At 47.5% G+C, this 27040-nt stretch overlaps 1 protein-coding gene and 3 non-coding genes across 4 annotated transcripts; 1 reads left to right on the top strand and 3 right to left on the bottom strand.

Annotated features, from left to right (window-relative positions):
• The first annotated feature begins 2 nt into the window (after nt 1-2).
• On the top strand, nt 3-12448 carry RPS18 (ribosomal protein S18). Its single transcript, XM_063938263.1, has 6 exons — nt 3-95; nt 6829-6927; nt 7460-7546; nt 7634-7735; nt 7827-7918; nt 12329-12448. Exons 1-6 carry the CDS (start codon nt 93-95, stop codon nt 12402-12404), a joined length of 459 nt encoding a protein of 152 aa, XP_063794333.1. The 5' UTR covers nt 3-92; the 3' UTR covers nt 12405-12448.
• Nucleotides 12449-15093: 2645 nt separating this feature from the next.
• Nucleotides 15094-15166, bottom strand: TRNAV-UAC (transfer RNA valine (anticodon UAC)). The gene has a single exon. It is a non-coding gene; the product is annotated as a tRNA-Val (tRNA).
• A 2482-nt stretch (nt 15167-17648) lies between these two features.
• TRNAV-UAC (transfer RNA valine (anticodon UAC)) lies at nt 17649-17721 on the bottom strand. The gene has a single exon. It is a non-coding gene; the product is annotated as a tRNA-Val (tRNA).
• Nucleotides 17722-26762: 9041 nt separating this feature from the next.
• Nucleotides 26763-26835, bottom strand: TRNAV-UAC (transfer RNA valine (anticodon UAC)). The gene has a single exon. It is a non-coding gene; the product is annotated as a tRNA-Val (tRNA).
• Between the last annotated feature and the right edge of the window lie 205 nt (nt 26836-27040).

Genomic DNA, 27040 nt, shown 5'->3' with positions numbered 1-27040 from the left:
ACACTGCCGGAAGTGATGTCATGGGGGCTGGCTCTGTATAAGAGCGAGGTGCGTCACTTCCTTTCTCTCTCTCTTTCCCTGACGCCGGCGCCATGGTGAGTGTTGCTGTGGGAAAGAGAGCGCTGGTGCCGGCAATCCGATGCCATCCGGGCTGGGGGCGGCTCCGGGAGGCGTAGTGGGTGCGGTGCTGGTTTTATGGGGTATCCATGAGTGGCTGGGCCGGGATATTGCCGGGGACCCCCCTTCTCCTGGCAGGAGGACATGTTCCCTCTCTGCGCACAGGGATGTGTACATACATGTACTGTAGGGTGTGCTGTAGTGTCTAGCATGTGGTTGCTGTGTGACAGACTACATGTATGTGTAATGTGTTGTCTGACATAGCTGCTGTGTGATAGGCCTGTATATACATGTAGGGTGCAGTGTAGTGACTCCCATAGCTGCTGTGTGATAGGTTGGTATATACATGTAGGGTGCACTGTAGTGACTCCCATAGCTGCTGTGAGATAGGCCAGTATATACATGTAGGGTGCACTGTAGTGACTCCCATAGCTGCTGTGAGATAGGCCAGTATATACATGTAGGGTGCACTGTGGTGACTTCCATAGCTGCTGTGTGATAGGTTGGTATATACATGTAGGGTTCACTGTAGTGACTCCCATAGCTGCTGTGAGATAGGCCAGTATATACATGTAGGGTTCACTGTAGTGACTCCCATAGCTGCTGTGTGATAGGTTGGTATATACATGTAGGGTGCACTGTAGTGACTCCCATAGCTGCTGTGAGATAGGCCAGTATATACATGTAGGGTTCACTGTAGTGACTCCCATAGCTGCTGTGTGATAGGTTGGTATATACATGTAGGGTGCACTGTAGTGACTCCCATAGCTGCTGTGTAATAGGACATAATATACATGAAGGGTGCACTGTAGTGTCATAATTGCTGTAATAGCCCAGTATATACTGTACATGTAGGGTGCACTGTAGTTATTCCCATAGATGCTGTGTTGTAGCTACTATATACATGTAGGGTGCACTGTAGTGTCTTGCATATACTGGTAGTTGGTGTGTTAGTTTACTACATGTACAGTTGTCACATAAGTGGTGTATGTACATTTATAGCATCACTGAACGCAGTGTAGTTCTCTCATATCTGATATGTAACAGGCCAGTATAGGCACATTTCTCTATCGTCCTAAGTGGATGCTGGGGTTCCTGAAAGGACCATGGGGAATAGCGGCTCCGCAGGAGACAGGGCACAAAAGTAAAGCTTTTACAGGTCAGGTGGTGTGTACTGGCTCCTCCCCCCATGACCCTCCTCCAGACTCCAGTTAGATTTTTGTGCCCGGCCGAGAAGGGTGCAATTCTAGGTGGCTCTCATAAAGAGCTGCTTAGAGAGTTTAGCTTAGGTTTTTTATTTTACAGTGATTCCTGCTGGCAACAGGATCACTGCAACGAGGGACAGAGGGGAGAAGAAGTGAACTCACCTGCGTGCAGGATGGATTGGCTTCTTGGCTACTGGACATGAAGCTCCAGAGGGACGATCACAGGTACAGCCTGGATGGTCACCGGAGCCACGCCGCCGGCCCCCTCACAGATGCTGAAGCAAGAAGAGGTCCAGAATCGGCGGCTGAAGACTCCTGCAGTCTTCTTAAGGTAGCGCACAGCACTGCAGCTGTGCGCCATTTTCCTCTCAGCACACTTCACACGGCAGTCACTGAGGGTGCAGGGCGCTGGGGGGGGGCGCCCTGGGAGGCAAATGAAAACCTTTAAAAAGGCTAAAAATACCTCACATATAGCCCCAGAGGCTATATGGAGATATTTACCCCTGCCTAAATGTACTAAATAGCGGGAGACGAGCCCGCCGGAAAAGGGGCGGGGCCTATCTCCTCAGCACACGGCGCCATTTTCTGTCACAGCTCCGCTGGTCAGGAAGGCTCCCAGGTCTCTCCCCTGCACTGCACTACAGAAACAGGGTATAACAGAGAGGGGGGGCAGAATAAATGGCAATATATTAATATAAAAGCAGCTATAAGGGAGCACTTAATCATAAGGCTATCCCTGTCATATATAGCGCTTTTTGGTGTGTGCTGGCAGACTCTCCCTCTGTCTCCCCAAAGGGCTAGTGGGTCCTGTCTTCGTATAGAGCATTCCCTGTGTGTCTGCTGTGTGTCGGTACGTGTGTGTCGACATGTATGAGGACGTTATTGGTGTGGAGGCGGAGCAATTGCCAAATATGAGGATGTCACCTCCTAGGGGGTCGACACCAGAATGGATGCCTTTATTTGTGGAATTACGGGATAGCGTCAACTCGCTTAAGCAGTCGTTTGCCGACATGAGGCGGCCGGACACTCAATTAGTGCCTGTCCAGGCGCCTCAAACACCGTCAGGGGCTGTAAAACGCCCCTTGCCTCAGTCGGTCGACACAGACCCAGACACAGGCACTGATTCCGGTGGTGAAGGTGACGAATCAACCGTATTTTCCAGTAGGGCCACACGTTATATGATTTTGGCAATAAAGGAGATGTTACATTTAGCTGATACTACAGGTACCACTAAACAGGGTATTATGTGGGGTGTGAAAAAACTACCAGTAGTTTTTACCGAATCAGAAGAATTAAATGACGTGTGTGATGAAGCGTGGGGTGCCCCGATAAAAAACTGCTAATTTCAAAGAAGTTATTGGCTTTATACCCTTTCCCGCCAGAGGTTAGGGAGCGCTGGGAAACACCTCCTAGGGTGGACAAAGCGCTAACACGCTTATCAAAACAAGTGGCGTTACCCTCTCCTGAGACGGCCGCACTTAAAGATCCATCAGATAGGAGGATGGAAAATATCCAAAAAGGTATATACACACATGCAGGTGTTATACTACGACCAGCTATTGCGACTGCCTGGATGTGCAGTGCTGGGGTAGTTTGGTCAGAGTCCCTGATCGAAAATATTGATACCCTGGACAGGGACAATATTTTACTGTCGTTAGAACAAATAAAGGATGCATTTCTTTATATGCGTGATGCACAGAGAGATATCTGCACACTGGCATCACGGGTAAGTGCTATGTCCATTTCGGCCAGAAGAGCTTTATGGACACGACAGTGGACAGGCGATGCGTAGAGGAGTTATTTGGGGTCGGTCTATCGGATTTGGTGGCCACGGCTACGGCCGGGAAATCCACCTTTCTACCTCAAGTCACTCCCCAACAGAAAAAGGCACCGACCTTTCAACCGCAGCCCTTTCGTTCCTTTAAAAATAAGAGAGCAAAGGGCTATTCATATCTGCCACGAGGCAGAGGACGAGGGAAGAGACAGCAACAGGCAGCTCCTTCCCAGGAACAGAAGCCCTCCCCGGCTTCTACAAAAGCCTCAGCATGACGCTGGGGCTTCGCAAGCGGACTCGGGGGCGATAGGCGGTCGTCTCAAGAATTACAGCGCGCAGTGGGCTCACTCGCAGGTAAATCCCTGGATCCTGCAGATAATATCTCAGGGGTACAGGTTGAAATTAGAGACAGAGCCACCTCGCCGTTTCCTGAAGTCTGCTTTACCAACGTCCCCCTCAGAAAGGGAGACGGTTTTGGAAGACATTCACAAGCTGTATTCTCAGCAGGTGATAGTCAAGGTACCTCTTCTACAACAAGGGAAGGGGTATTATTCCACTCTTTTTGTGGTACCGAAGCCGGATGGCTCGGTAAGGCCTATTCTAAATCTGAAGTCCTTGAACCTGTACATAAAGAAGTTCAAGTTCAAGATGGAGTCACTCAGAGCAGTGATAGCGAACCTGGAAGAAGGGGACTTTATGGTATCCTTGGACATCAAGGATGCGTATCTCCACGTTCCAATTACCCCTCACACCAGGGGTACCTCAGGTTCGTTGTACAAAACTGTCACTATCAGTTTCAGACGCTGCCGTTTGGTTTGTCCACGGCACCTCGGGTCTTTACAAAGGTAATGGCCGAGATAATATTTCTTCTTCGAAGAAAAGGCGTATTAATTATCCCATACTTGGACGATCTCCTAATAAGGGCAAGGTCCAGAGAACAGCTAGAGATGGGTTTAGCACTATCTCAAGAGGTGCTAAAGCAGCACGGATGGATTCTGAATATTCCAAAATCCCAATTAATGCCGACAACTCGTCTGCTGTTCCTGGGGATGATTCTGGACACAGTTCAGAAAAAGGTTTTTCTTCCCGAAGAAAAAGCCAAGGAGTTATCTGACCTGGTCAGGAACCTCCTAAAACCAGGAAAGGTGTCTGTACATCAATGCACAAGAGTCCTGGGAAAAAATGGTAGCTTCTTACGAAGCAATCCCTTTCGGCAGATTCCATGCAAAGGGATCTGTTGGACAAATGGTCAGGGTCGCATCTTCAGATGCACCTGCGGATAACCCTGTCGCCGAGGACAAGGGTATCCCGTCTGTGGTGGTTGCAGGAGGCTCATCTATTGGAGGGCCGCAGATTCGGCATTGGTGACCACGGATGCCAGCCTGAGAGGCTGGGGAGCAGTCACACAGGGAAGAAATTTCCAGGGAGTGTGGTCGAGCCTGAAAAAGTCTCTTCACATAAGCATTCTGGAACTAAGAGCAATCTACAATGCTCTAAGCCAGGCGGAACCTCTGCTTCAAGGAAGACCGGTGTTGATCCAGTCGGACAACATCACGGCAATCGCCCATGTAAACAGACAGGGCGGCACAAGAAGCAGGAGGGCAATGGCAGAAGCTGCCAGGATCCTTCGCTGGGCGGCGAATCACGTGATAGCACTGTCAGCAGTATTCATCCCGGGCGTGGACAACTGGGAAGCAGAATTCCTCAGCAGACACGACCTTCGCCCGGGAGAGTGGGGACCTCATCCAGAAGTTTTCCACATGCTATTAAACCGTTGGGTAAAACCAATGGTGGACATGATGGCGTCTCGCCTCAACAAAACACTGGACAGGTATTGCGCCAGGTCAAGAGATCCGCAGGCAATAGCTGTGGACGCGCTGGTAACACCTTGGGTGTACCAGTCGGTATATGTTTTTCCTCCTCTGCCTCTCATACCAAAGGTATTGAGGATTATACGGCAAAGAGGAGTAAGACTAGTGGCTCCGGATTGGCCAAGAAGGACTTGGTACCCGGAACTTCAAGAGATGGTCACGGACGATCCGTGGCCTCTACTTCTGAGAAGGGACCTGCTTCAGCAGGGTCCTTGTCTTTTTCAAGACTTACCGCGGCTGCGTTTGACGGCATGGCGTTTGAATGCCAGATCCTAAAAGGAAAAGGCATTCCAGAAGAAGTCATTCCTACCTTGATAAAGGCAAGGAAGGAAGTCACCGCGAAGCATTATCGCCGTATTTGGCGAAAATATGTTGCGTGGTGCGAGCAGCGGAGTGCTCCGATGGAGGAATTTCAACTGGGTCGTTTTCCTACATTTCCTGCAATCAGGATTGTCTGTGGGTCTCAAATTGGGATCTATTAAGGTTCAAATTTCGGCCCTATCAATATTCTTCCAAAAAGAATTGGCCTCAGTCCCTGAGGTCCAGATTTTTATCAAAGGAGTACTGCATATACAGCCTCCTGTGGTGCCTAAGGTGGCACCGTGGGATCTAAATGTAGTTTTAGATTTCCTCAAATCCAATTGGTTTGAACCACTAAAGAATGTGGATTTGAAATATCTCACATGGAAAGTGACTATGTTACTGGCCCTGGCTTCGGCCGGGAGAGTATCTGAACTGGCGGCTTTGTTTTATAAAAGCCCTTATTTAATTTTCCATTCGACATAGGGCAGAGCTGCGGACGCGTCCGCATTTTCTCCCTAAGGTGGTATCAGCGTTTCACCTGAACCAGCCTATTGTAGTGCCTGCGGCTACAGACGACTTGAAGGACTCCAAGTTGTTGGACGTTGTCAGAGCCTTAAAAATATACATTTAAAGGACGGCTGGAGTCAGAAAATCTGACTCGCTGTTTATACTGTATGCACCCAACAAGTTGGGTGCACCTGCTTCTAAGCAGTAGATTGCTCGTTGGATTTGTAACAAAATTCAACTTGTACATTCTGTGGCAGGCCTGCCACAGCCTAAATCTGTTAAGGCCCATTCCGCAAGGAAGGTGGGCTCATCTTGGGCGGCTGCCCGAGGGGTCTCGGCATTACAACTCTGCCGAGCAGCTACGTGGTCAGGGGAGAACACGTTTGTAAATTTTTACAAATTTGATACCCTGGCAAAGGAGGACCTGGAGTTCTCTCATTCGGTGCTGCAGAGTCATCCGCACTCTCCCGCCCGTTTGGGAGCTTTGGTATAATCCCCATGGTCCTTTCAGGAACCCCAGCATCCACTTAGGACGATAGAGAAAATAAGAATTTACTTACCGATAATTCTATTTCTCGGAGTCCGTAGTGGATGCTGGGCGCCCATCCCAAGTGCGGATTATCTGCAATACTTGTACATAGTTATTGTTAACTAATTCGGGTTATTGTTTAGGAAGCCATCTTTCAGAGGCTCCTCTGTTATCATACTGTTAACTGGGTTTAGATCACAAGTTGTACGGTGTGATTGGTGTGGCTGGTATGAGTCTTACCCGGGATTCAAAATCCTCCCTTATTGTGTACGCTCGTCCGGGCACAGTACCTAACTGGAGTCTGGAGGAGGGTCATGGGGGGAGGAGCCAGTACACACCACCTGACCTGTAAAAGCTTTACTTTTGTGCCCTGTCTCCTGCGGAGCCGCTATTCCCCATGGTCCTTTCAGGAACCCCAGCATCCACTACGGACTCCGAGAAATAGAATTATCGGTAAGTAAATTCTTATTATAGAATCATAAACTATGTAATGTTATGTTCCTCCTATTTATTCTTTGTTAGTCGCTCGTGATCCCTGAGAAGTTCCAGCACATCTTGCGTGTTCTGAACACGAACATTGATGGGCGCAGGAAGATCGCCTTTGCCATCACCGCAATTAAGGTCAGTATCTCATTTGGTGCTAAACGTATGTCACAATGGTTTGATAAGTGCTGGTGTGTCAGGTCCGGTACCTGCAGTCCTTCCTGTAGTTACATATCATTGCCCTGTACAGGGGTTGTCATGCCGTCTCTGCCCCACTGGATGGAACGTTATCATACAAGCGCACACTTGCATATTAGAATCCAATTAACCTATCAGCATGTTCTTGTAGTTCTGTGAGGAAACATGTAAACTTAAAACACGCAAACCACACACAACTGGGAATTTAACTTGTCGCCTCATTGCTGTGAGCTAGTAATGCTAACCACTATGCCACCCATGTCTTCAGTTGCTCGTTGTACAAGCTGTTATGGAGTCTTTATTACACTACTGCGTAAGGTCTATTAATGAAATGTTCTGTTCATTATGGTTAATGTTCCATAATAGAAGAAATAAAATATCCTGGTGTTGTAGACTGAGTGTGGCTGGGTGTTCTATACCTTGTGCAGAGACGTTGCTTCTAAGATCTGTAACATTGTTTTATATTTTAAAGGGTGTTGGACGCCGTTACGCTCATGTTGTCCTGCGCAAAGCTGATATTGACCTAACCAAGCGAGCGGGGGAGCTGACTGAGGATGAGGTGAGCCTAGCTCTGTGTATTACTCCTCCATGCATTTAGCTAGGCCTTTAGTAATGGGTTCGTATTTCCCCATGGCTCTCCTGACAGGTGGAACGTGTGGTCACCATTATGCAGAATCCTCGTCAGTACAAGATCCCAGATTGGTTCCTGAACAGACAAAAAGACATTAAGGATGGAAAATACAGCCAGGTACGTCCTCTGTCGGGAAAGTGGGGATGCTGGTATGGGGGGAAATCCTGGGTGGTTCTCTGATCATCTGACTGTCCTGCCTTCCGATCAGGTTCTGGCTAACGGTCTAGACAACAAACTCCGTGAAGATCTGGAGAGGCTGAAGAAGATTAAGGCTCACAGAGGACTGCGTCACTTCTGGGGGTGAGTTTCAGAGTATTCCCAGGCTGAAGGGGTTCCTGGTTAATAGACTGGGAGGGTAAATTGTGTGCGTTGAGACTGGATGTGTTTCGGGTGTAGGAGTCCTTGACTTACTGGAAAGAAATTCTGGTGAACAGTGTTTTGACTTGCTGTCCTTTTAATGGAACTAAAGTTCTCCTTTGGGTCTTTATACCTTGCAGAAGTGTGGCACTGCCTTGCTTGGTGTATGTTTGTTTACGGATGGTAATTGGTTGCTTCTGTCTTAATGAAGTCCTCACCATTGCACTGTATACTGCAAGAGGTTGCTTGGCCTTGATGGCAGGGAGTGTGTAATCTTGGTAACACTACGGTTCTACCAGGTGTTTTGCAATGCAGTCATGTTAGATCAGATCATTATTGTAAATGTGGCGCTAGATCTCAGCCTTATGCGCCTCTTGTATTTCAATATCTGCTCCGCTCGTGTCTTTCCTGTGTGTTCAGCTGTGGGTGTTGAGTGATGGAAAGATTCTTTAAGCAGTGTAAAATTGTTCATGTACTTCTAAACCAGTGGCTCCCAAACTGAGGTCAAAGAGCACTAACGGTTCATGTTCTGTCACAGGTTCTCCAACTTGGTCCTCGGGACCTCGCACAGTGCATGTTTTGCAGGTCTCACAGAATCACAAGTGACCTAATTATATTCACCTGTGGGACATTTAAATTGTCAGTGAGTAATAAACCTGCAGGGTTCCTTGCAAAGCATGTGCTGTGTGGTCCTGAGGACAGTCTGAGAACCTCTGCTCTAGGTTGCCTGGCAGGTGCACTGTATCAGTGTTGCATTTAAAAAATCCACAGGTGACCTGGAAAACGTGTACTATCCGTGCTCCTTGAGGACTAGGTTTTGAAAGCACTGATCTGGATGAATGTATTGAAGAGAATTATTCTGTTTCCTAAGTACTAAATATATCTAGCGTGGTATGTTTGTGTACTGTGGTCTCTTGGTCGCACACTCATACAGAACATTTTAATTGCGCTGCACAGTTTATGGATTCCATAGTTAATAAGGGAGCTGTAGCACCAGAAGGAATGGAGACTGCCTCCTGTGTTCTGACAGCTGAGAATCCTTCCAATGGCTGAGCACTGGCTGTAGACCCCTGGCCAGGATTGATGGCTATTGAGAACATCCATGTTTCATGTATTCGAGTGTCTGGTTACAGTCTATTAGACGTGGAGTGATTAGACTTGCTGTTATAATATTGTGGCCCCCATTCAAAATTTCTAGATACAGTAGGCCTCCAGGAATGCTCATGCACTTGATGTCCCAGTCAATTCACATCTACCCCAACTTGTGCTCGGCCAGGGGTCCCACGTGCCCAGCTTTGTACCTATGGGATTTCCCATCAATCCTCTTACTGTCCTGTAATTTAGGCCTGTTCCATTTGAATGCTTGCATGGTTACATGTTACACAGGAAGCAGAAGCTCGTCAGGCCGAGGGCTGCATTTCTCTATAGGCTGCCAGCGCACAGTGTGATATTGAAGCCTGGTTATTCTGACATGTGACGGTTTAAAGGGCTGTAATACATGTATTGTAGCTGCTGTGTGCCTGTGCAGCCTCCTGTTCCTGATTATTTTAGGTCCCTTGCCTGTTAGACTGTAATACGCCAAGTGCATGCTGTATGCTTTGTATTGACTGAGGGATGAAGCACCATGCATCCTACAGTCCCCAAGACCTGGACACAGCTGTATAAATGTGCAGGATGTGATCGCTGCTCGGGCCTATAAATCATATATGTATAGCTGTACATTGACCAACTATAACATTTTTGGTATGAATATATAGCCCATGAGTCTGTGTCCTCATGAAGCGAGGAGATGACTCTTGTGTGCCACTTGCGTAACTCTAAATGTAACGTAACTTAAAGATTGAAACCATACGAGTACTTCTGTAGGGACTAAGGGGCAGATGTATTCACCTGGAGACGGCATAAGGAAGCGATTAACTGTGATAAGTGCAAGGTGATAAACGTACCAGTCAACCGGCTCCTAACTGTTAATTTACATTTTGGAGCTGATTGGCTGGTGTGTTTATCACCTTGCACTTATCACCGGTTTATCACTTCCTTATGCCTTCTCCAGGGTAATACATCTGCCCCACTGGCAGTGGTTTCCAAACTCTGGGGCAGATGTATTACACCTGGAGAAGTGATAATGCAGTGATAAGTGGAAGGTGATAATGCACCACCCAATGGGCTCCTGCCAATGTACATATTGGAGCTGATTGGCTGGTGTGATCACCTTGCACTTATCACTGCTGTATCACTGCTCCAGGCTTAATACATCTGCCTCTGTCCTCAAGGCACTCTAAAGGGGGGTACTCGTGGAGTGATCGCTGCTTAAAATCTAAGCAATCTGACAAGATTGCTTGGATTTTAAGCAGTGATCACTCAGTGTGTACCCCGATAGCGATGCGGAGCTCCATGCATCGCTAGATTGAGCCTATCAATCTAGCAGGTCGCTCATTTCACCTGCTGGGTGAAATGGGCGTCTCCCCCCCCCTTCTTGCACGCTCGGCACACCACACTGTAATGAGCGGTTTGCTCGGCACACACCTCTCCCCAAATCGGGTTGTGAATGGCCCTTAGCAGTCCAAACTTTTTAGATCCCCATGCTGAAGCACAGGTGACTTAATTAGTACCTCAGTCAGTTTGATTATACCAACTGTGTACATACAAGCACGGATATCCTTAGAACCAGGACTTATGGTCCCTTGAGGACAGTTTGGGAAATCCTGGACTAAAATAGAATGATTGAACTGCTATTAGAATGTAGCACAACTTGTGACACTAAGATCTATGTAATAGTATAGCGATGTGTAGCCCAGCATCCTTTGCGATAACGTGTTGCCTTTAGTACTAAACACCCACCCAAGAAATATTCAGACTCTTTCTTGTGGGAATGTACAAAGCCTGCTCATATGTCCATAGAGGATAAAGGACACATACAGATAATACATCTGAATTATGAACTCTATTAACTGCAACGCAGCAGAAGTTATATGCTGTTACTCGCGGTTGGGATTTTGCGTGGGCATAACAGGACATTACAACAAAGGGTCCTGGAACAACACGTGGGGCTAGGTGGAAATGCTACCTCAAGTACCAGTAAAGTTAGCATTCCCTGTGCAAGTGTTTCACAGTTACTATATACTGAAGCGCCAAGTCAGGGGATAGCAGTATGTCATGGTAGGTGGCACCACTGTACCGCTGCATTTCTGAAATGCCTAGATCTGGATCAGTTGTAGTCTGACATCTCGTGAGTCAGTCTGATCACTAGCTAGGCTGCTGATGGTGAGGGCGATTGTGATGGGACATTCCATTTCCAAAAGTTGTGTAGGCATTCAACATCTACAATGTTACGTGTGTATTGGGAATACCTCAAGGTAGGCATTACCCACACCGTGCAGTCTGGTGCTTCCATAATGGCATGGGATGGATCCACTGGTCCGCCCCTACATGGCATTGACCAGCAATGGTTGCGGTGCTTGGTGACCATTTGTACACATACACTAATGGAATATTGCAGAAGGTTAATGTGCCACGTCATTGGGGCCCAAGTTGTCCAGAACTAGTTTGAGGAGCATTCTGGAGAGAACAAACAAATGATGTGGCCACCATGTTTTCCTGACATGGACACAATCGTGCATTTTATGAGATGTAGGGAGGTCCATTCACAGCCAAGATCCTGCATCTACAAATATCAGCGAGCTGTGGGAAGCTATCCAGAGGTCTTCACCCACTTACGTAATCCGTGCCACGTCGTTTCTTCACTTTGCTGGGTTAGCGGGGATCCTACACTACAGCAGCCACCTACCCCATGACTCGTGGCACTGCAGTGTGTAATGTAGTCTAAGAAATCCCAGAAGGTAAAACTAGGCTCTGGCTTTGTACTTGGACTGGATGCTACGATGTACAGTAGGTTGTAGAATGGTGCACATGGACATTGTCTAGATCTCGTAATCTAAGATATGGAATGGGAGTCATTTCTTTGGATTACTGTAATTCCTACTAGTAGGTAACTGTCCAGTTCCTGCTGATGGCATTGTGCAAATGAATGGACAGAGTAGATGCAGCTGCAGTTCCTGACATGCTCAGGCAGAGTTTATCCGCTGTGTTCTGCTGCTCGGTTTGCCGCTAGTCACTTGGACAGTAATTCTGCTTTCTCTTACCATAGAAGATGTATCCGTTCTGTACGATGCAGGTTTATTAAATTTTGTGTTGGAACGTTGTACCGTTTCCAAATGTCTTATGTTTAGCGTTGGACTGTGCCCCACATCAGAGGTAAAACTCTGCACTCGTTAGTATGTGTATTGTCAGTAACTGACCTCTAATGTGACATTTATATGCGCTGAAATCTAACAACTTACTCTCTCCCTGCAGTCTGCGTGTTAGAGGACAGCACACAAAGACCACCGGCCGTCGCGGGCGCACAGTGGGTGTGTCCAAGAAGAAGTAACATGTTTGGCTGTGTTTGTCAATAAAGTTCTTTATAAAACCAAATCGGTCTAGAGGTTTTTAATGTTAGCCAAGTGGATAATGCCAACAATGGTTTTTACATTTAGGTCTACAAAATACCCTGTAGTTAAACTGGAATTACACCTAGGTGGGTCTTGCACCCCATGTCCATAGGCCCCTATTGTAGCTTTACCTTGAACCCCCCCCCCCCCCCCCCCGAGCAAACAGACCATTATGGAGCATTACTCCCTCCCTGCTCTAACAGAGTATCCTGACAGTGATAAGGGATGAACAGAAGTTCCCCTCTTTGCAGTGTCGCTTGTATGATGGTGTGCAAACTGTCATGTGATGGCGGTCAGACTCTATAGGAGGAAATTCCATTCTTCACCTGCAAAAAGGAACGATCTCTAAATGAGGGGTTAGATGGTGTCCGGGGAAGTCCAGCGGCCTGTGACACCATGTTAGTTAATGGTAAAAAAAGACAATGATCTGATGTGAAAGTTGCTCCATAAAATGTATTCAGTACAATAATATGCACATGTGATACAGGAACATTTTATAAAGTAGTTCTGATTGTAACAGTTTAACCACTTGCCTGGGCCCATCAGATGCGATCACACCAGCAAGTGCTGTATCTGACCTGATTACACCGGATGTGACCAGGGAAGAGAGACTTCCCTCCGCTGCTGCCTTCAGTGTTGGTGTTCTGCCGATCACTGCTGACCTGTGTAACTGGGAGCTGTCTGGGGTGTAAAGTAATGTCACGATGTTACCAAACTTCCTGACCGATGTTTTTGAGAAATTTAAAAAATAAAAAATTTTTGGGTAAGGTTTAAATTCATGTTCACCTTACCTTATTCACTCATTAAAAAAACTAACAATTTCTGAGAATTCTCCACACGCACACACGCACACGTACACACACACGTACACGTAGTTAAAACCACAATGGTACAGTATATGATAACTGGGGTGTATAAATGTAGAGCCATGTACATCATATGGTCACTCCGCAGCAGCTTTCCGGGTAAAATGGTTTAATACCAAATCTAGTGCTACACAACTGTCCTTCCTGTGTTCCTGACACGCTGCTTCCTATTGGCTTGGTGGTCTGCAGGCTCGCTGCTAGTAACAGGCTGTCTAGAACATGCACCTAGGCTTCTGCGGCAGGTTGGGTACCAATGGCAGCACACAGGGAAGGTGGAGATGTGTGTGCCTGATTACTGCTTCCATTCAGGGATAATTGTCCATGAGTATTACACACTATTATCTAGTGTTTACCCAACATAATGAAGATGACCATCATGAAGAGTAGTAACAGGAGGAGGTAGAGATAACAGACAAGCGATAAGGACAGGTACAGGTGTAAGAGGGGAGCAGAAACGGTGAGGAAGGAGGGCCCTGCTCGTGAGAACATCCTATAATACAGGTAGGGAGTGGTGAGGCAAGAGGAGGTTACATGGAGTTAGAATGTGGGTATGGGAAGTTGTGGCTGGGATAAGGGTGAAGGCTGCTAGGCTTTTAAAGAGCACATTGGAGGGTTCAGCCATGTAACTGATTTTATTTATTTTCTCCTCACATAATAGGCCCCAGCCCCCGTGTGGAGTACTCCATTATAACCTTACATCCATAGTGTCATTATCCCTCCCACACCCACCCCTAGTGATATTGCATTCCCAGGTACATCACTTGCCTCACCAGAGTATCCATAGTCCCGGCTGAGGTAGCATGGAGTGAGATGAGGTAGTGTTAGTCCAGGTGAGAGAGAGTAGATAAGCGACTTGGTAGCGGGTGAGGAAGGGTATAATCCTGGTGATGCTTTAGAGGTGGCAGTGACTGGTTTGGGAGAGTGGGTGAGGGAGGGCAGAGCTGTGTATGGTACCCACGCAGCGGCTGTCGGTTTCTATGCAGTTTCCCATGTAGCGCAACGGTTGACATGCAGTATGCCAACATGATAAACAATTGACAGCTTGTGGCAGCTGCAGCAATGTCTTCAGGTGCCGGTGATCACGTGGGAAGCTGCTCCGGCGTCTGGCCAGCAGTGTTTCATTTAGTATTCTCCCCTTCCCTATCCCTGACCCTCCTGCTGGAGCACAACCCTAAAGTTGAGATCACACTAATGATATTGTGTGCAGTGGGGGCATACACACACTGCGCCCTGGCTGAGGATGGCGCTGGTGATACAGGGGAGCGGCATTGTCAGCGACATAGCGAGTACACACTAGATGTACCCGATGTGTCGGTCTGATCCGCTGGATCGGAATACATATCGTCTAGTTTAGTGTCTACCCAGCTTAACAGTTGGCATTCTGAGAGTGTTGACATTTCACGTCGACATTGTTGTGTGAGTGGATCCTATTTGTGGGACCCACAGTAAAATGTTTGGTTTTTGGGGTGGGGGAGAGGCTGCGGTGGCCTCATAGTCCTACAGTGGGATGTAATGGAGTATGAAATCGCTGGAGGTGCGGGATGCTAGACGGTCTTGGATGCTATTTTGTTTAAAGGGGCAATCACTTACAAGGCAAAACCATGCATTGTAAGTGATTGCCACTTTAAGAAAATGTACGGCACCCGCACCTCTGGCGATCTCTAACTCACATCTCATCTTATTGCTTAGGATGGGATGTCCTCTCCCACCATAAGCAATGCGTAGAGGGGGGAAGTTTCTCTAATGCGGAGTCTGTAAAATATGGTTCCACTGGGGCTCGAACCCAGGACCTTCTGCGTGTAAAGCAGACGTGATAACCACTACACTATGGAACCAGCTGTGCACTGTCCTGAGTTACACGTGACACGTTTCCTCTGCTCCGTGCACGCTCTGTACTCTCCCTTACTCAGGGACAGCGGGATCTTATGCGGTCACTCACATGACGAACTATAACATCAACTACAACCTAACAGCCTATAACTAACATAGTGCCAGCATCACATGCTCTATGTGAGCCAATCCTCTTGGCCCGCCCATACTAATGATGCCGCTGACTTGACGCTGCCCTTACTTGATTATTTTTTTTTCCGTATTGAAATACTTTATTAAAATACATATGCACGAGGGGCATCTCAACACCCGCCCTGTGTAGGGGCCTTACATCCCCAGTGGCATTATCCCTCCCACCCCTAGTGGTATTGCATTCCCAGGTATATGACTACCCTTACCAGAGTATCCGGGTGTGGTATTGAAGGTCGACCTCACTGAGGTCGACAGTGTCTAGGACAACCGCTATTGGTCGACAGTAACTAGGCCGACAGGGTCTCTAGGTTGATGTGGTCTAGGTCGACAGGTCAAAAGGTCGACAGGTTTTTTTAATCTCTTTTGGTGTCGTTTTCACTGTACAGTGACTGTGAACCACAATTTGTGTACCGTGTCTCCTCGCATGGCTCGCCATGCTTCGGGAAGGTTACCGGACCCAATCGTAGTCTACGTGGATCGTAAAGTACGAAAAGAAAAAATGTGAAAAACTCATGTTGACCTGTCAACCTAGAACATGTCTACCTAAAAACCCTGTCGACCTAGTTACTGTCAACCAATAATGGTCGCCCTAGACACTGTCGAACTAAGTCTTGTCGCTCTAGAGACCGGATACCGAGTATCCATAGTCCCGGCTGAGGTGGGAGGTAGCGCGGAGCGAGATGAGGTAGCGTTACTCCAGGTGAGAGAGAGTAGACAAGCGATTTGGTGGTGAGTGAAGGGTCTGATCCTGCCGATGCCTCAGAGGTGGAAGCGACCGGTTTAGGAGAGAGTCTGGGTGTGGGAGGGCAGAGCTGTGCATGGTACCCGGGCAGCGGGTGTCATTCTCATGTCATTATTTTCTGCACCATTTGACACGACGGTCGACATTACGGGCAAGTTCCCTAGCACACAGATACACACTGACATTGCCCTGCCAGTGCTTGGTCTGTGAGAGGGGAACAAGGACATACAGTGTGCCCCTGGGAAGGGGGATGTTTGGTTGACCATTATGTCTACTTGCATAAGGGCAACATGGTTAAACGGTCAACATGCAGTGTGCCGACATAATTTAAAAAAAAAATACGTCCCTGGTGGTCTAGAGGTGTCTTACCGTCTCCCGGTGGCTGCAGTGATGTCTGCCGGCGATGACGTGAGTAGCTGCTCCTGCAGCAGTGTATCATATATACGCCTTTCACAATGCTGCATCCCACCCGGGAACTGAAAACGGGTCCTTCCCGGGTGGGATCCGGCATTGGAGACTATCTTCCGACTTCCCGACCCGTCAAATTGCCAGGTCGGTTGCCATAGCGGCGTGGGCGGAGGTGGCGCTGGGAGATGAGCTCATCTCCGCGCCGCCTCTCCCTATACTGTGAATGGGTACCGGGTCCCATCGACGGCAACCCATCCACACTGCGCCTGACATGGTATTCAACCCGGGAATAACCCTTATTATTACCCAGGTTGACTTACCGGGTCAGGCGACCCGGGAATTCGGACATTGGGGGTAATTCCAAGTTGATCGCAGCAGGAAATTTTTTAGCAGTTGGGCAAAACCATGTGCAGTGCAGGGGGGGCAGATATAACACGTGCAGAGAGAGATATATTTGGGTGTGGTGTGTTTAATCTGCAATCTAATTTGCAGTGTAAAAATAAAGCAGCCAGTATTGACCCTGCACAGAAACTAAATAACCCACCCAAATCTAACGCTCTCTGCACATGTTACATCTATCACACCTGCAGTGCACATGGTTTTGCCCAACTGCTAACTAAAATCCTGCTGCGATCAACTTGGAATTACCCCCATGGCCCTTTCACACCGCACAGCGACCCGTGTCTTCCTGGCAATATGCCGGGTGGATACCGGGTTATTTGTGCGGTGTGAAAGGGGTATTACTATTCTATCCCTGACCCTCCCGTTTAAGCCCAACCCTGAAGCTGGGCACACACTTCACAATGCGTGTACCCAGCGATATTGCAGGCGACCGATGTCTTGCAGGGCCGACAGAAGAAGCGCTGATGACGTGCGGGAGCGTGCATCGTCTGCAACTCATGCTAGATGCTGTCCCCGATTTGTTGGTCCGATCTGACAGTGTGTACCCAGCTTGACAGTCGGCATTCTGAGACTGCTGACTTTGTTGTGTGAGTGGATCCTATTTGTGCGACCCATAGTAAAATGTTTATGTTGGGAAGGGCACCATTGTCCCAGTCTCATTGCTCAGGGTGGGAGAGGACCATGGGGGGGCTCCCATACGCATTGCACAGTTATGCTGAGCCCTGATCTGAGTGTGTAAAATATGGTTCCACTGGGGCTCGAACCCAGGACCTTCTGCGTGTAAAGCAGACGTGATAACCACTACACTATGGAACCAGCTGTGCACTGTCCTGAGGTACACGTGACACGTTTCCTCTGCTCCGCGCATGCTCTGTACTCTGTCCCTTACTCAGGGACAGCGGGATCTGGGGGGTCATTCCGAGTCGGTCGCTCGGTATTTTTCTTCGCATCGCAGCGTTTTTCTGCTAGTACGCATGCGCAATGTTCGCACTGCGACTGCGCCAAGTATTTTTGCTATGAAGATAGTCTTTTTACTCACGGCTTTTTCTTCGCTCCGGCGATCGTAATGTGATTGACAGGAAATGGGTGATACTGGGCGGAAACACTGCGTTTTATGGGCGTGTGGATAAAAACGCTACCGTTTCCGGAAAAAATGCGGGAGTGGCTGGAGAAACGGGGGAGTGTCTGGGCGAACGCTGGGTGTGTTTGTGACGTCAAACCAGGAACGACAAGCACTGAACTGATCGCAGATGCCGAGTAAGTCTGAAGCTACTCTGAAACTGCTAAGTAGTTTGTAATCGCAATATTGCGAATACATCGTTCGCAATTTTAAGAAGCTAAGATTCACTCCCAGTAGGCGGAGGCTTAGCGTGTGTAACTCTGCTAAAATCGCCTTGCGAGCGAACAACTCGGAATGACCCCCCTTATGCGGTCACTCACATGACGAACTATAACATCAACTACAACCTATAACATAGTGTCAGCATCATGTGCTCTATGTGAGCCAATCCTCTTGGCCCGCCCATACTAATGATGCTGCTGACTCATCGCTACCCTTACTTGATTTTTTTTTTTTCTCTTTGGTCATTACAGCAAAAACTTTAAAAAAATGTATTGAAATACTTTATTAAACTACATCTGATTCGGCCCTGGCATCTGTGAATGCGCGTGTCACGGGGGGAAGGGGGCGCCGCACGACGTATGGGGCGTGGACTCACGGCACACCACCGTTACCATGGAAACAGTTGCTGGGGGCGGGGCGCGACGCAAGTCCGTGGGGTGTGGACTCGCGGAATGCCCCCATTTCCATGGAGACCAGAGAGCCGGAGGCTGCGCTGCGCACGGCCTTCCCGGCTCTCTGAGTGACCAATCCGGCCCACCTGCCCATCGGCCCTTCTGGCATGTGCCAGATGGCCAGTCTGGCCATGCCAGTGGCATTATTCCTCCCACACCCACCCCTAGTGGTATTGCATTCCCAGGTATAGGACTACCTTCACCAGGGTATCCATAGTCCCAGCTGAGGCAGGAGGTAGCGCGGAGTGAGATGAGGTAGCTGTTTTGTTCATATGTTTGTAAATCCAGTCATCAGGACACAGAGACATGTGAGTTCACTGCTGTGCTGTTTATGCCATCCCCAACTCCAGGCACACTGCACACTGTACCACCCACTTCCCAGCATCCCCCTGGTCCTAGGGACCATCACTGGAGATTCAGGCTTACACATGTTAGTAAGGGAGTGTCTACAAATATTAAGCATTCTATCTAATACACTAACATCACATCCTCTTTTCTTTAAAGATAAGCCCTATACGCTTCAATGCAACAATTAACAACGTCATATTAAGAACATCATCTAACAAATTTCAATGAGTCTCTCAGGTCTGCGTATTTCCCTTTTGGGTCTTTCATACACAGTCTGTGTTTCATCGACCATGTTGGACCTTTCTAGAATCGTGGTTTGTTCACCATTATCAGGATCATCATACATGTCAGATGAAGGGTATTCTTCAGTCATGTTGTCTTCATTATGGTTAGGTTGAGATCTTAAATCCACCCGATTTTCTTCTTCCTTTCGTTCCACGCTCTGTATGTATAGTATAAGATCTTGGTGCTACTTGTGCTTGCACAATACCTTTCTGCCCCCAAATACCTTTCACGTGATCTCTGAGACGGACTTGGTCACCCGATATTAGATCAGATAAGCTTTTTGCTCGCCTGTCATGGAACAGTTTCTGTTTCGCCTGTTGACGTTCCTTACTCAGTCTGACCAACGCTGAGTTATGTGTATTAAGCAGTTCATCATGTATCGGGAGATTTGCTCTAATCCTCCTTCCCATCAGCATTTGTGCAGGAGAAAGTCCATTCTGTAAAGGTGTACTGCGGTAGATTAAAAGACTTTTGTAGAAATTTTCTTTACCTTCTTGAGCTTTTTTCATGAGACTCTTTACAGTTTTTACTGAACTTTCCACCAACCCATTTGAGCGTGGATAGTGGGGACTTGACGTAGTATGGACAAATTCCCACTCATCAGCAAATTGTCTAAATTCAGCACTGGAAAACTGAGGACCATTGTCAGGGGCGGATCCAGAAAAAAAATACAGGGGGGGCACCATAAGGGGCGTGGCTTCATTGGAATGGGCGTGGTATTGCAGGAAAAGACTACCTTATACCCCAGTTTTGCAACCTGCACGCCCAGACGTTGGCCACCACAGGAAAGAAAAATAATCCTGATTCATGCCCCTTACATTATTTGTCATTTTTCCTCCTTATAGTAATGCCCAGTATACATTATGCCACATACTGCAATGGCCCTTAGACATTATGCCACACACAATAATGCACATGACACAGTATGCACACACCGTAATGCCCCCGACACATTATGCCACACACCGTAATGCCCCCGACACATTATGCCACACACTATAATGCCTGTGACACATTATGACAGGAATTGCAATGCCCGTTATACATTATGCTACACACTGCACTGCCCCTGATACATTATAGCACATACAATGTCTGTGACACATTATGACACACACTGCAATGTCCGTGATACATTATACCACACACTGCAATGCCCGATACATTATAGCACATACAATGCCTGTGACACATTATGCCACACACTGCAATGACCTTGAGACATTATACCACAATGCCCGTGATATAGTATACCATACACTGTAATGCCTGTGACACATACCGCAATGCCCGTTATACCCTATGCCACACACCGCAATGCCCGTTATATATTATGCCACACTGCAATGACCCTGAGACATTATACCACATAGCACAATGCCCGTGATATAGTATACCACACACCGTAATGCCTGACACATTATGACACACACCGCAATGTCCGTGATACATTATGCCACACACTGCAATGACCCTGAGACATTATACCACATATCACAATGCCAGCGATATAGTATACCATACACCGTAATGCCTGTGACACATTATGACACACACCGCAATGTCCGTGATACATTATGCCACACACCGTAATGCCCATTACACATTAAGTCCTACAGTAAGGCTTCTAATTACTTTTCAAATACCTGCTCGTTGTCAGGGGTTTCATGCACTGGGTATCCTGCTCGTTGCCAGGGGTTTCATGCTCTTGGTTCCATGCACGGTGCCAGGGGTTTTCATGCTTAGGGTGTCATGCTCGTTGCCAGGGGGGGTTTCATGCACTGGGTGTCATGCTCGTTGCCAGGGGTTTCATGCACTGGGTGTCATGCTCGTTGCCAGGGGTTTCATGCACTGGGTGTCATGCTCGTTGCTAGGAGGTAGTCCTTGTTGCTAGGGCTGTGCTCCCAGTGCCACATATGTCCCCAGTGCCAGATATTCCCCCACGGTGCCAGGTACTCACATGCCCCCAGTGCCAAATATAGCCCCCCCCCATGTGCCAGGTACACATATACCCCCCCAGTGCCACATATGCCCCCAGTGCCAGATATTCCCCGACAGTGCCACATATGCCCCCAGTGCCAGATATCCCCCCCCAGTGCTATATATGCCCCAGTGCCAGATATTCCCCCCCAGTGCCACATATGCCCCAGTGCCAGATATTCCCCCCCCCCCAGTGCCACATATGCCCCCAGTGCCAGATATCCCCCCCCAGTGCCATATATGTCCTCAGTGCCAGATATTCTCCCCCCCCCCTCCCTGCCAAATATGCCCCCAGTGCCAGATATTCCCCCCCAGTGCCAGATATGCCCCCTCAGTGCGTCCCCCCCCCCGCTTCCTCCGCCGCCGCCGCTCCCCCCGCTCCCCTGCTGTTAGGAGGGACACGGAGGGCACAGTGCACGCCTCCCTGTGTCCCTCCTGTGTCTCCGGCGGCCGCGGGTCACTCTAATAAAGGAAGTGCTCACGAACGGCACTTCCTTTATGAGACCCGCGGCCGCCGGAGACCCAGGAGGGACACAGGGAGGCGTGCACTGTGCCCTCCGTGTCCCTCCTAACAGCAGGGGAGGAAACGAGACCGCAGACTGACATGCGGACGCTCGTCCGCATGTCAGTCTGCACTAAATCAGTGGCGCCCCCGCAGCAATACAAAAATCAACTAAAAATGACAGGGGGGGCACGTGCCTTGGTGCCCCCCCCCTAAATCCGCCACTGACCATTGTCAGTGAACACTTCCATAGGAACACCATGCCTTGCAAAGATTGACTTCATGCAATTGATTACGGCTTTACTAGTAGTTGTATGTAGTGTCTTCACCTCAAGGTAGTTAGAGTAATAATCAGTCACGACAATGTACGTTTTCCCATTACAATCAAACAAATCTGCGCCAACTTTCTGGTACGGTCTCTCTGGCACTGCGTGAGGACTCAGTGGCTCGACTTGTTGTTTCGGTCTATACGTAAGACATAATTCACATGTAGCTGTAGTCTGTGCTATGTCTTGGTTCATTCTTGGCCAATACAGAACTCCTAAGTGGCCTTCATGTATCTTGCACAGCATAGTTTTTCTTAGTCGTGCAGGTATGACAAACCTATTGCCTTTGTAAATAATACCATCGACAACTGTAAGGTCACTGCGGTACATCCAATAATCATGGATAGACAGTGGGCACACGTTTTTCTGCTGGCCAACCTTTCAGAATGATATCTTTCAACACTTTCATTGTGTCATCTGTCTCAGTTTCTTTCCTAATCTGTTCTTGCAAGAGACACTGGCAGAGAAGCTACGATCAAATTAACATAGGCTTCTATCTCTTCATCCATCAGACTTTTGGAACCTTCACTTTTGTCCACAGCACGAGAAAGTGTATCAGCAATGTACATGTATTTGCCGGGACAGTACAGTAAGTGTACATCATATTTCTGTAGTCTGATAAGCATTTGTTGAATTCTCATGGGACAGTCATGTAATGATTTAGTCATGATAGCTACCAATGGCTTGTGGTCAGTTTCCACTGTAAATGTTTGACCATACACAAACTGATGAAATCGCTCACATGCATATGTGATCGATAGAAGTTCTTTTTCTATCTGAGCATACCTTGTTTCAGCACTTGTCAGTGCTCTTGATGCATAGATTACTGGTTGCCATGTATCCTCATGTTCTTGTAACAGCACTGAGCCTAGGCCAAATTGCATAGCATCTGCTGAAATTCTTATTCTTTTCGCAGGATCAAAGAATTTTAGCACTGGTTGCTCTGTAATGATCTGTTTCAAGTTTTGCCAACTTTCTTCTTGTTCATGTGACCACATCCACTCGTTATCTTTGTCCAACAACCATCTAAGAGAGGCTGTTCATTCAGAGAGTTGAGAAATAAACTTTCCTAAGTAAGTAATCATTCCTAGGAATTTTCTGACGTTGTCTTTGTTGTTAGGACGTTCCATGTTCACTATGGCTGATATTTTCCTTGGGTCTGGTTTTACACCTTGATCCGAGACCACGTCGCCCATAAAGGTAAGTGTATTCACGCCAAATTCACATTTGTCCTTGTTTAGCTTTAGATTCACTTTCTTGACAAGTTCCATTTCTTGTCTCAATCTAGAATCATGTTCTTCCTTTGTCGATCCCCAGACAATAATATCATCCATCATTGTTTCAACACCTGGAATATGTTCAAAAATCATGTGTATCTTTTTGTGATATACTTCTGAAGCAGACAATATTCCATATGGTAGTCGAAGAAATCTGTATCGACCTTCTGGTGTATTAAATGTACAAAGCTTTGAGCTGGCCTCATCTAGCTTAATTTGCCAGAATCCTGAAGATGCGTCCAATTTACTGAACCATTTTGCTCCCGCAAATTGCGACATGATTTCATCTCTGGTTGGTAGTTTGAAATGTTCTCATTTAATAGCTTTGTTTAAATCTCTGGGGTCTAGACATATTCTGAGTTGTCCATTTTTCTTTTCAGCAATTACTAAGGAGCTTACCCATTCAGTAGGCTCATCAACTTTCTGTATCACAGCCCAGGCTTCCATGCGATTTAACTCTTGTTTCAGTTTTTCTCTCAGCGCAAACGGCACTTTTCTACAGGGGTGTATCACTGAAGAAACTTGCGTGTCTATATTTATTTTATGCTCTCCAGGCAAACAACCTAGACCTTCAAACAAGTCTCTGTATTCTGTAAACATTGATTTGCAGTCATCTTCTACTTGTGATGTCACCATAAAAACTTTCTTTAGCAAGCTTAGTTTCTCGCAGGAACTTAATCCTAGAATCGGTTGCACATTTTTATCCACAATCAGTAGAGATGTTTTAAACTGTTGTCCCTTATATTTCAGTATCACTAAGCATGTACCTTTCACAGGAATTTCCTCCCCAGTGTACCCTGTAACTTTCACTTTGGCTGGATGAATTTTAGGTTTTACTCTAAAAGTCTTATAGTCTTGAAACGATATTAAATTCACCTGCGCGCCAGTATCAAGCTTAAAGGGAATGACAATCTCGTTCACAGTTAAAGGGACAATCCATTATTTCTTATCTGCACTGCAAAGTTCAATGCAATCCACAAAGAATTCCTCTGTTTGCTTAATAGCATGCACATTGGTTTCACTTTTCATTTTACAGCATTTGGCAAAGTGATTAAGTCTACCACATTTCATGCAGGTTTTACCATAAGTAGGGCACATTTTAGGATTGTGAGCATTTTCACATCTACTACACACTTCCTTGTTAGACTGTGGCTTAGACTGATTCATTTTTGAGAATGGAGGTTTGCGTGGCTCTGTTTTCTGCACTACATGGACAGCACCAGCTTCCTTGTGTAATGTTTTGGCTTGAAATCTAGTTATTTCTGCAGATCTACACATAGTCACTGCCTTTTCTAGTGTTAGGTCCTGCTCTCTCAGCAATCTCTCTCTGAGTCCATTATCAGGTATTCCACAGACAATACGATCTCTAATCAGTGAATCCTTTAAATCACCAAACTCGCAGGTTTTACTGAGTGATTGCAGCTCTGTAACATACTGATCAAATCCATCTACAGACTTCTGATCACATGTGAAAAACTTATACCTTTCATATGTCACATTTTTCCTTGGCACAAAGTAATCTTCAAACTTTTGCATTATAGAAGATAGCACCATATTCTGCCCCTCATCAAACTGAAAACTATTATAAATGTCCAGCACATCCTCTCCTATCACATGGAGGAAAATGGATGCCTTCATTTTGTCAGGCTCTGAATCAGCTCCACATGCAGCAAGATATATATTAAACCTTTGCTTAAATCTTTTCCAGTTTTCAGGCAAGTTACCAGACATCAGCATGCCGGTTGGAGGAGCTAGTTTATCCATGGTTACTTACTGTTTGAAGATAGGAGCACACGGCAGGTTTTGCAGACACTGAGTATCACAGCCTTACAGACTGCTGCAGGATTCTTTCACACTCTGAGAGCACTAGCAGTCCAAGTAAAAATTCTTCTGACACCATGTTTTGTTCATATGTTTGTAAATCCAGTCATCAGGACACAGAGACATGTGAGTTCACTGCTGTGCTGTTTATTCCATCACCAACTACAGGCACACTGGACCACCCACTTCCCAGCATCCCCCTGGTCCCAGGGACCATCACTGAAGATTCAGGCTTACACATGTTAGTAAGGGAGTGTCTACAAATATTAAGCATTCTAATACACTAACATCACAGTAGCGTTACTCCAGGTGAGAGAGAGTAGATAAGAGACTTGGTAGCAGGTGAGGAAGGGTCTGATCCTGCCGATGCCTCAGAGGTGGAAGCGACCGGTTTAGGAGAGAGTCTGGGTGTGGGAGGGCAGAGCTGTGCATGGTACCCGGGCAGCGGGTGTCATTCTCATGTCATTATTTTCTGCACCATTCGACACGACGGTCGACATTACGGGCAAGTTCCCTAGCACACAGATACACACTGACATTGCCCTGCCAGTGCTTGGTCTGTGAGAGGGGAACAAGGACATACAGTGTGCCCCTGGGAAGGGGGGGATGTTTGGTTGACCATTATGTCTACTTGCATAAGGGCAACATGGTTAAACGGTCAACATGCAGTGTGCCGACATAATTTAAAAAAAATACGTCCCTGGTGGTCTAGAGGTGTCTTACAGTCTCCCGGTGGCTGTTGCGATGTCTGCCGGCGATGACGTGAGTAGCTGCTCCTGCAGCAGTGTATCATATATACGCCTTTCACAATGCTGCATCCCACCCGGGAACTGGAAACGGGTCCTACCCGGGTGGGATCCGGCATTGGAGACTATCTTCCGACTTCCCGACCCGCCAAATTGCCAGGTCGGTTGCCATAGCGGGGGGAGGAGGTGGCGCTGGGAGATGAGCTCATCTTCGCTCTGCCTCTCCCTATACTGTGAATGGGTACCGGGTCCCATCGACGACAACCCATCCACACTGCGCCTGACCCGGTATTCATGGCCCTGTCACACCGCACAGCGACCCGTGTCTTCCTGGCAATATGCCGGGTGGATGCCGGGTTATTTGTGCGGTGTGAAAGGGGTATTACTATTCTATCTCTGACCTTCCCGTTTGAGCCCAACCCTGAAGCTGGGTACACACTTCACAATGCGTGTACCCAGCGATATTGCAGGCAACCGATGTCTTGCAGGGCCGACAGAAGAAGCGCTGATGACGTGCGGGAGCGTGCATCGTCTGCAACTCGTGCTAGATGCTGTCCCTGATTTGTTGGTCCGATCTGACAGTGTGTACCCAGCTTAACAGTCGGCATTTTGAGACTGCTGACATTGTTGTGTGAGTGGATCCTATTTGTGGGACCCATTGTAAAATGTTTATGTTGAGTAGGGCACCATTGTCCCAGTCTCATTGCTCAGGGTGGGAGAGGAACATGGGGGTGGTGCTCCCATAAGCATTGCTCAGTTATAATTAGTCTGTAAAATGTGGTTCCACTGGGGCTCGAACCCAGGACCTTCTGCGTGTAAAGCAGACGTGATAACCGCTACACTATGGAACCAGCTGTATGGGCTGCCCTAAGTTACACGTGACACATTCCTCTGCTCCGCGCATGCTCTGTCTCTCGCTGGGGGCTGGGACTGCGGGAGGTCACATGATGAACTATAACAGCTTCTGCGGCAAAGGAAAATAACCTATAAAGAATTAGATAGGCGAGTCCAGGCGTCACTTGCTGTGCGTGAGCCAATCGTCATAGCTCGCCAATA

The sequence above is a fragment of the Pseudophryne corroboree genome, chromosome 8, assembly GCF_028390025.1.
Source record: "Pseudophryne corroboree isolate aPseCor3 chromosome 8, aPseCor3.hap2, whole genome shotgun sequence".
NCBI lineage: Eukaryota > Metazoa > Chordata > Amphibia > Anura > Myobatrachidae > Pseudophryne > Pseudophryne corroboree.
Note: the sequence above shows the minus strand (reverse complement) of the source record. Positions and strands in the feature narration are given on the sequence as shown.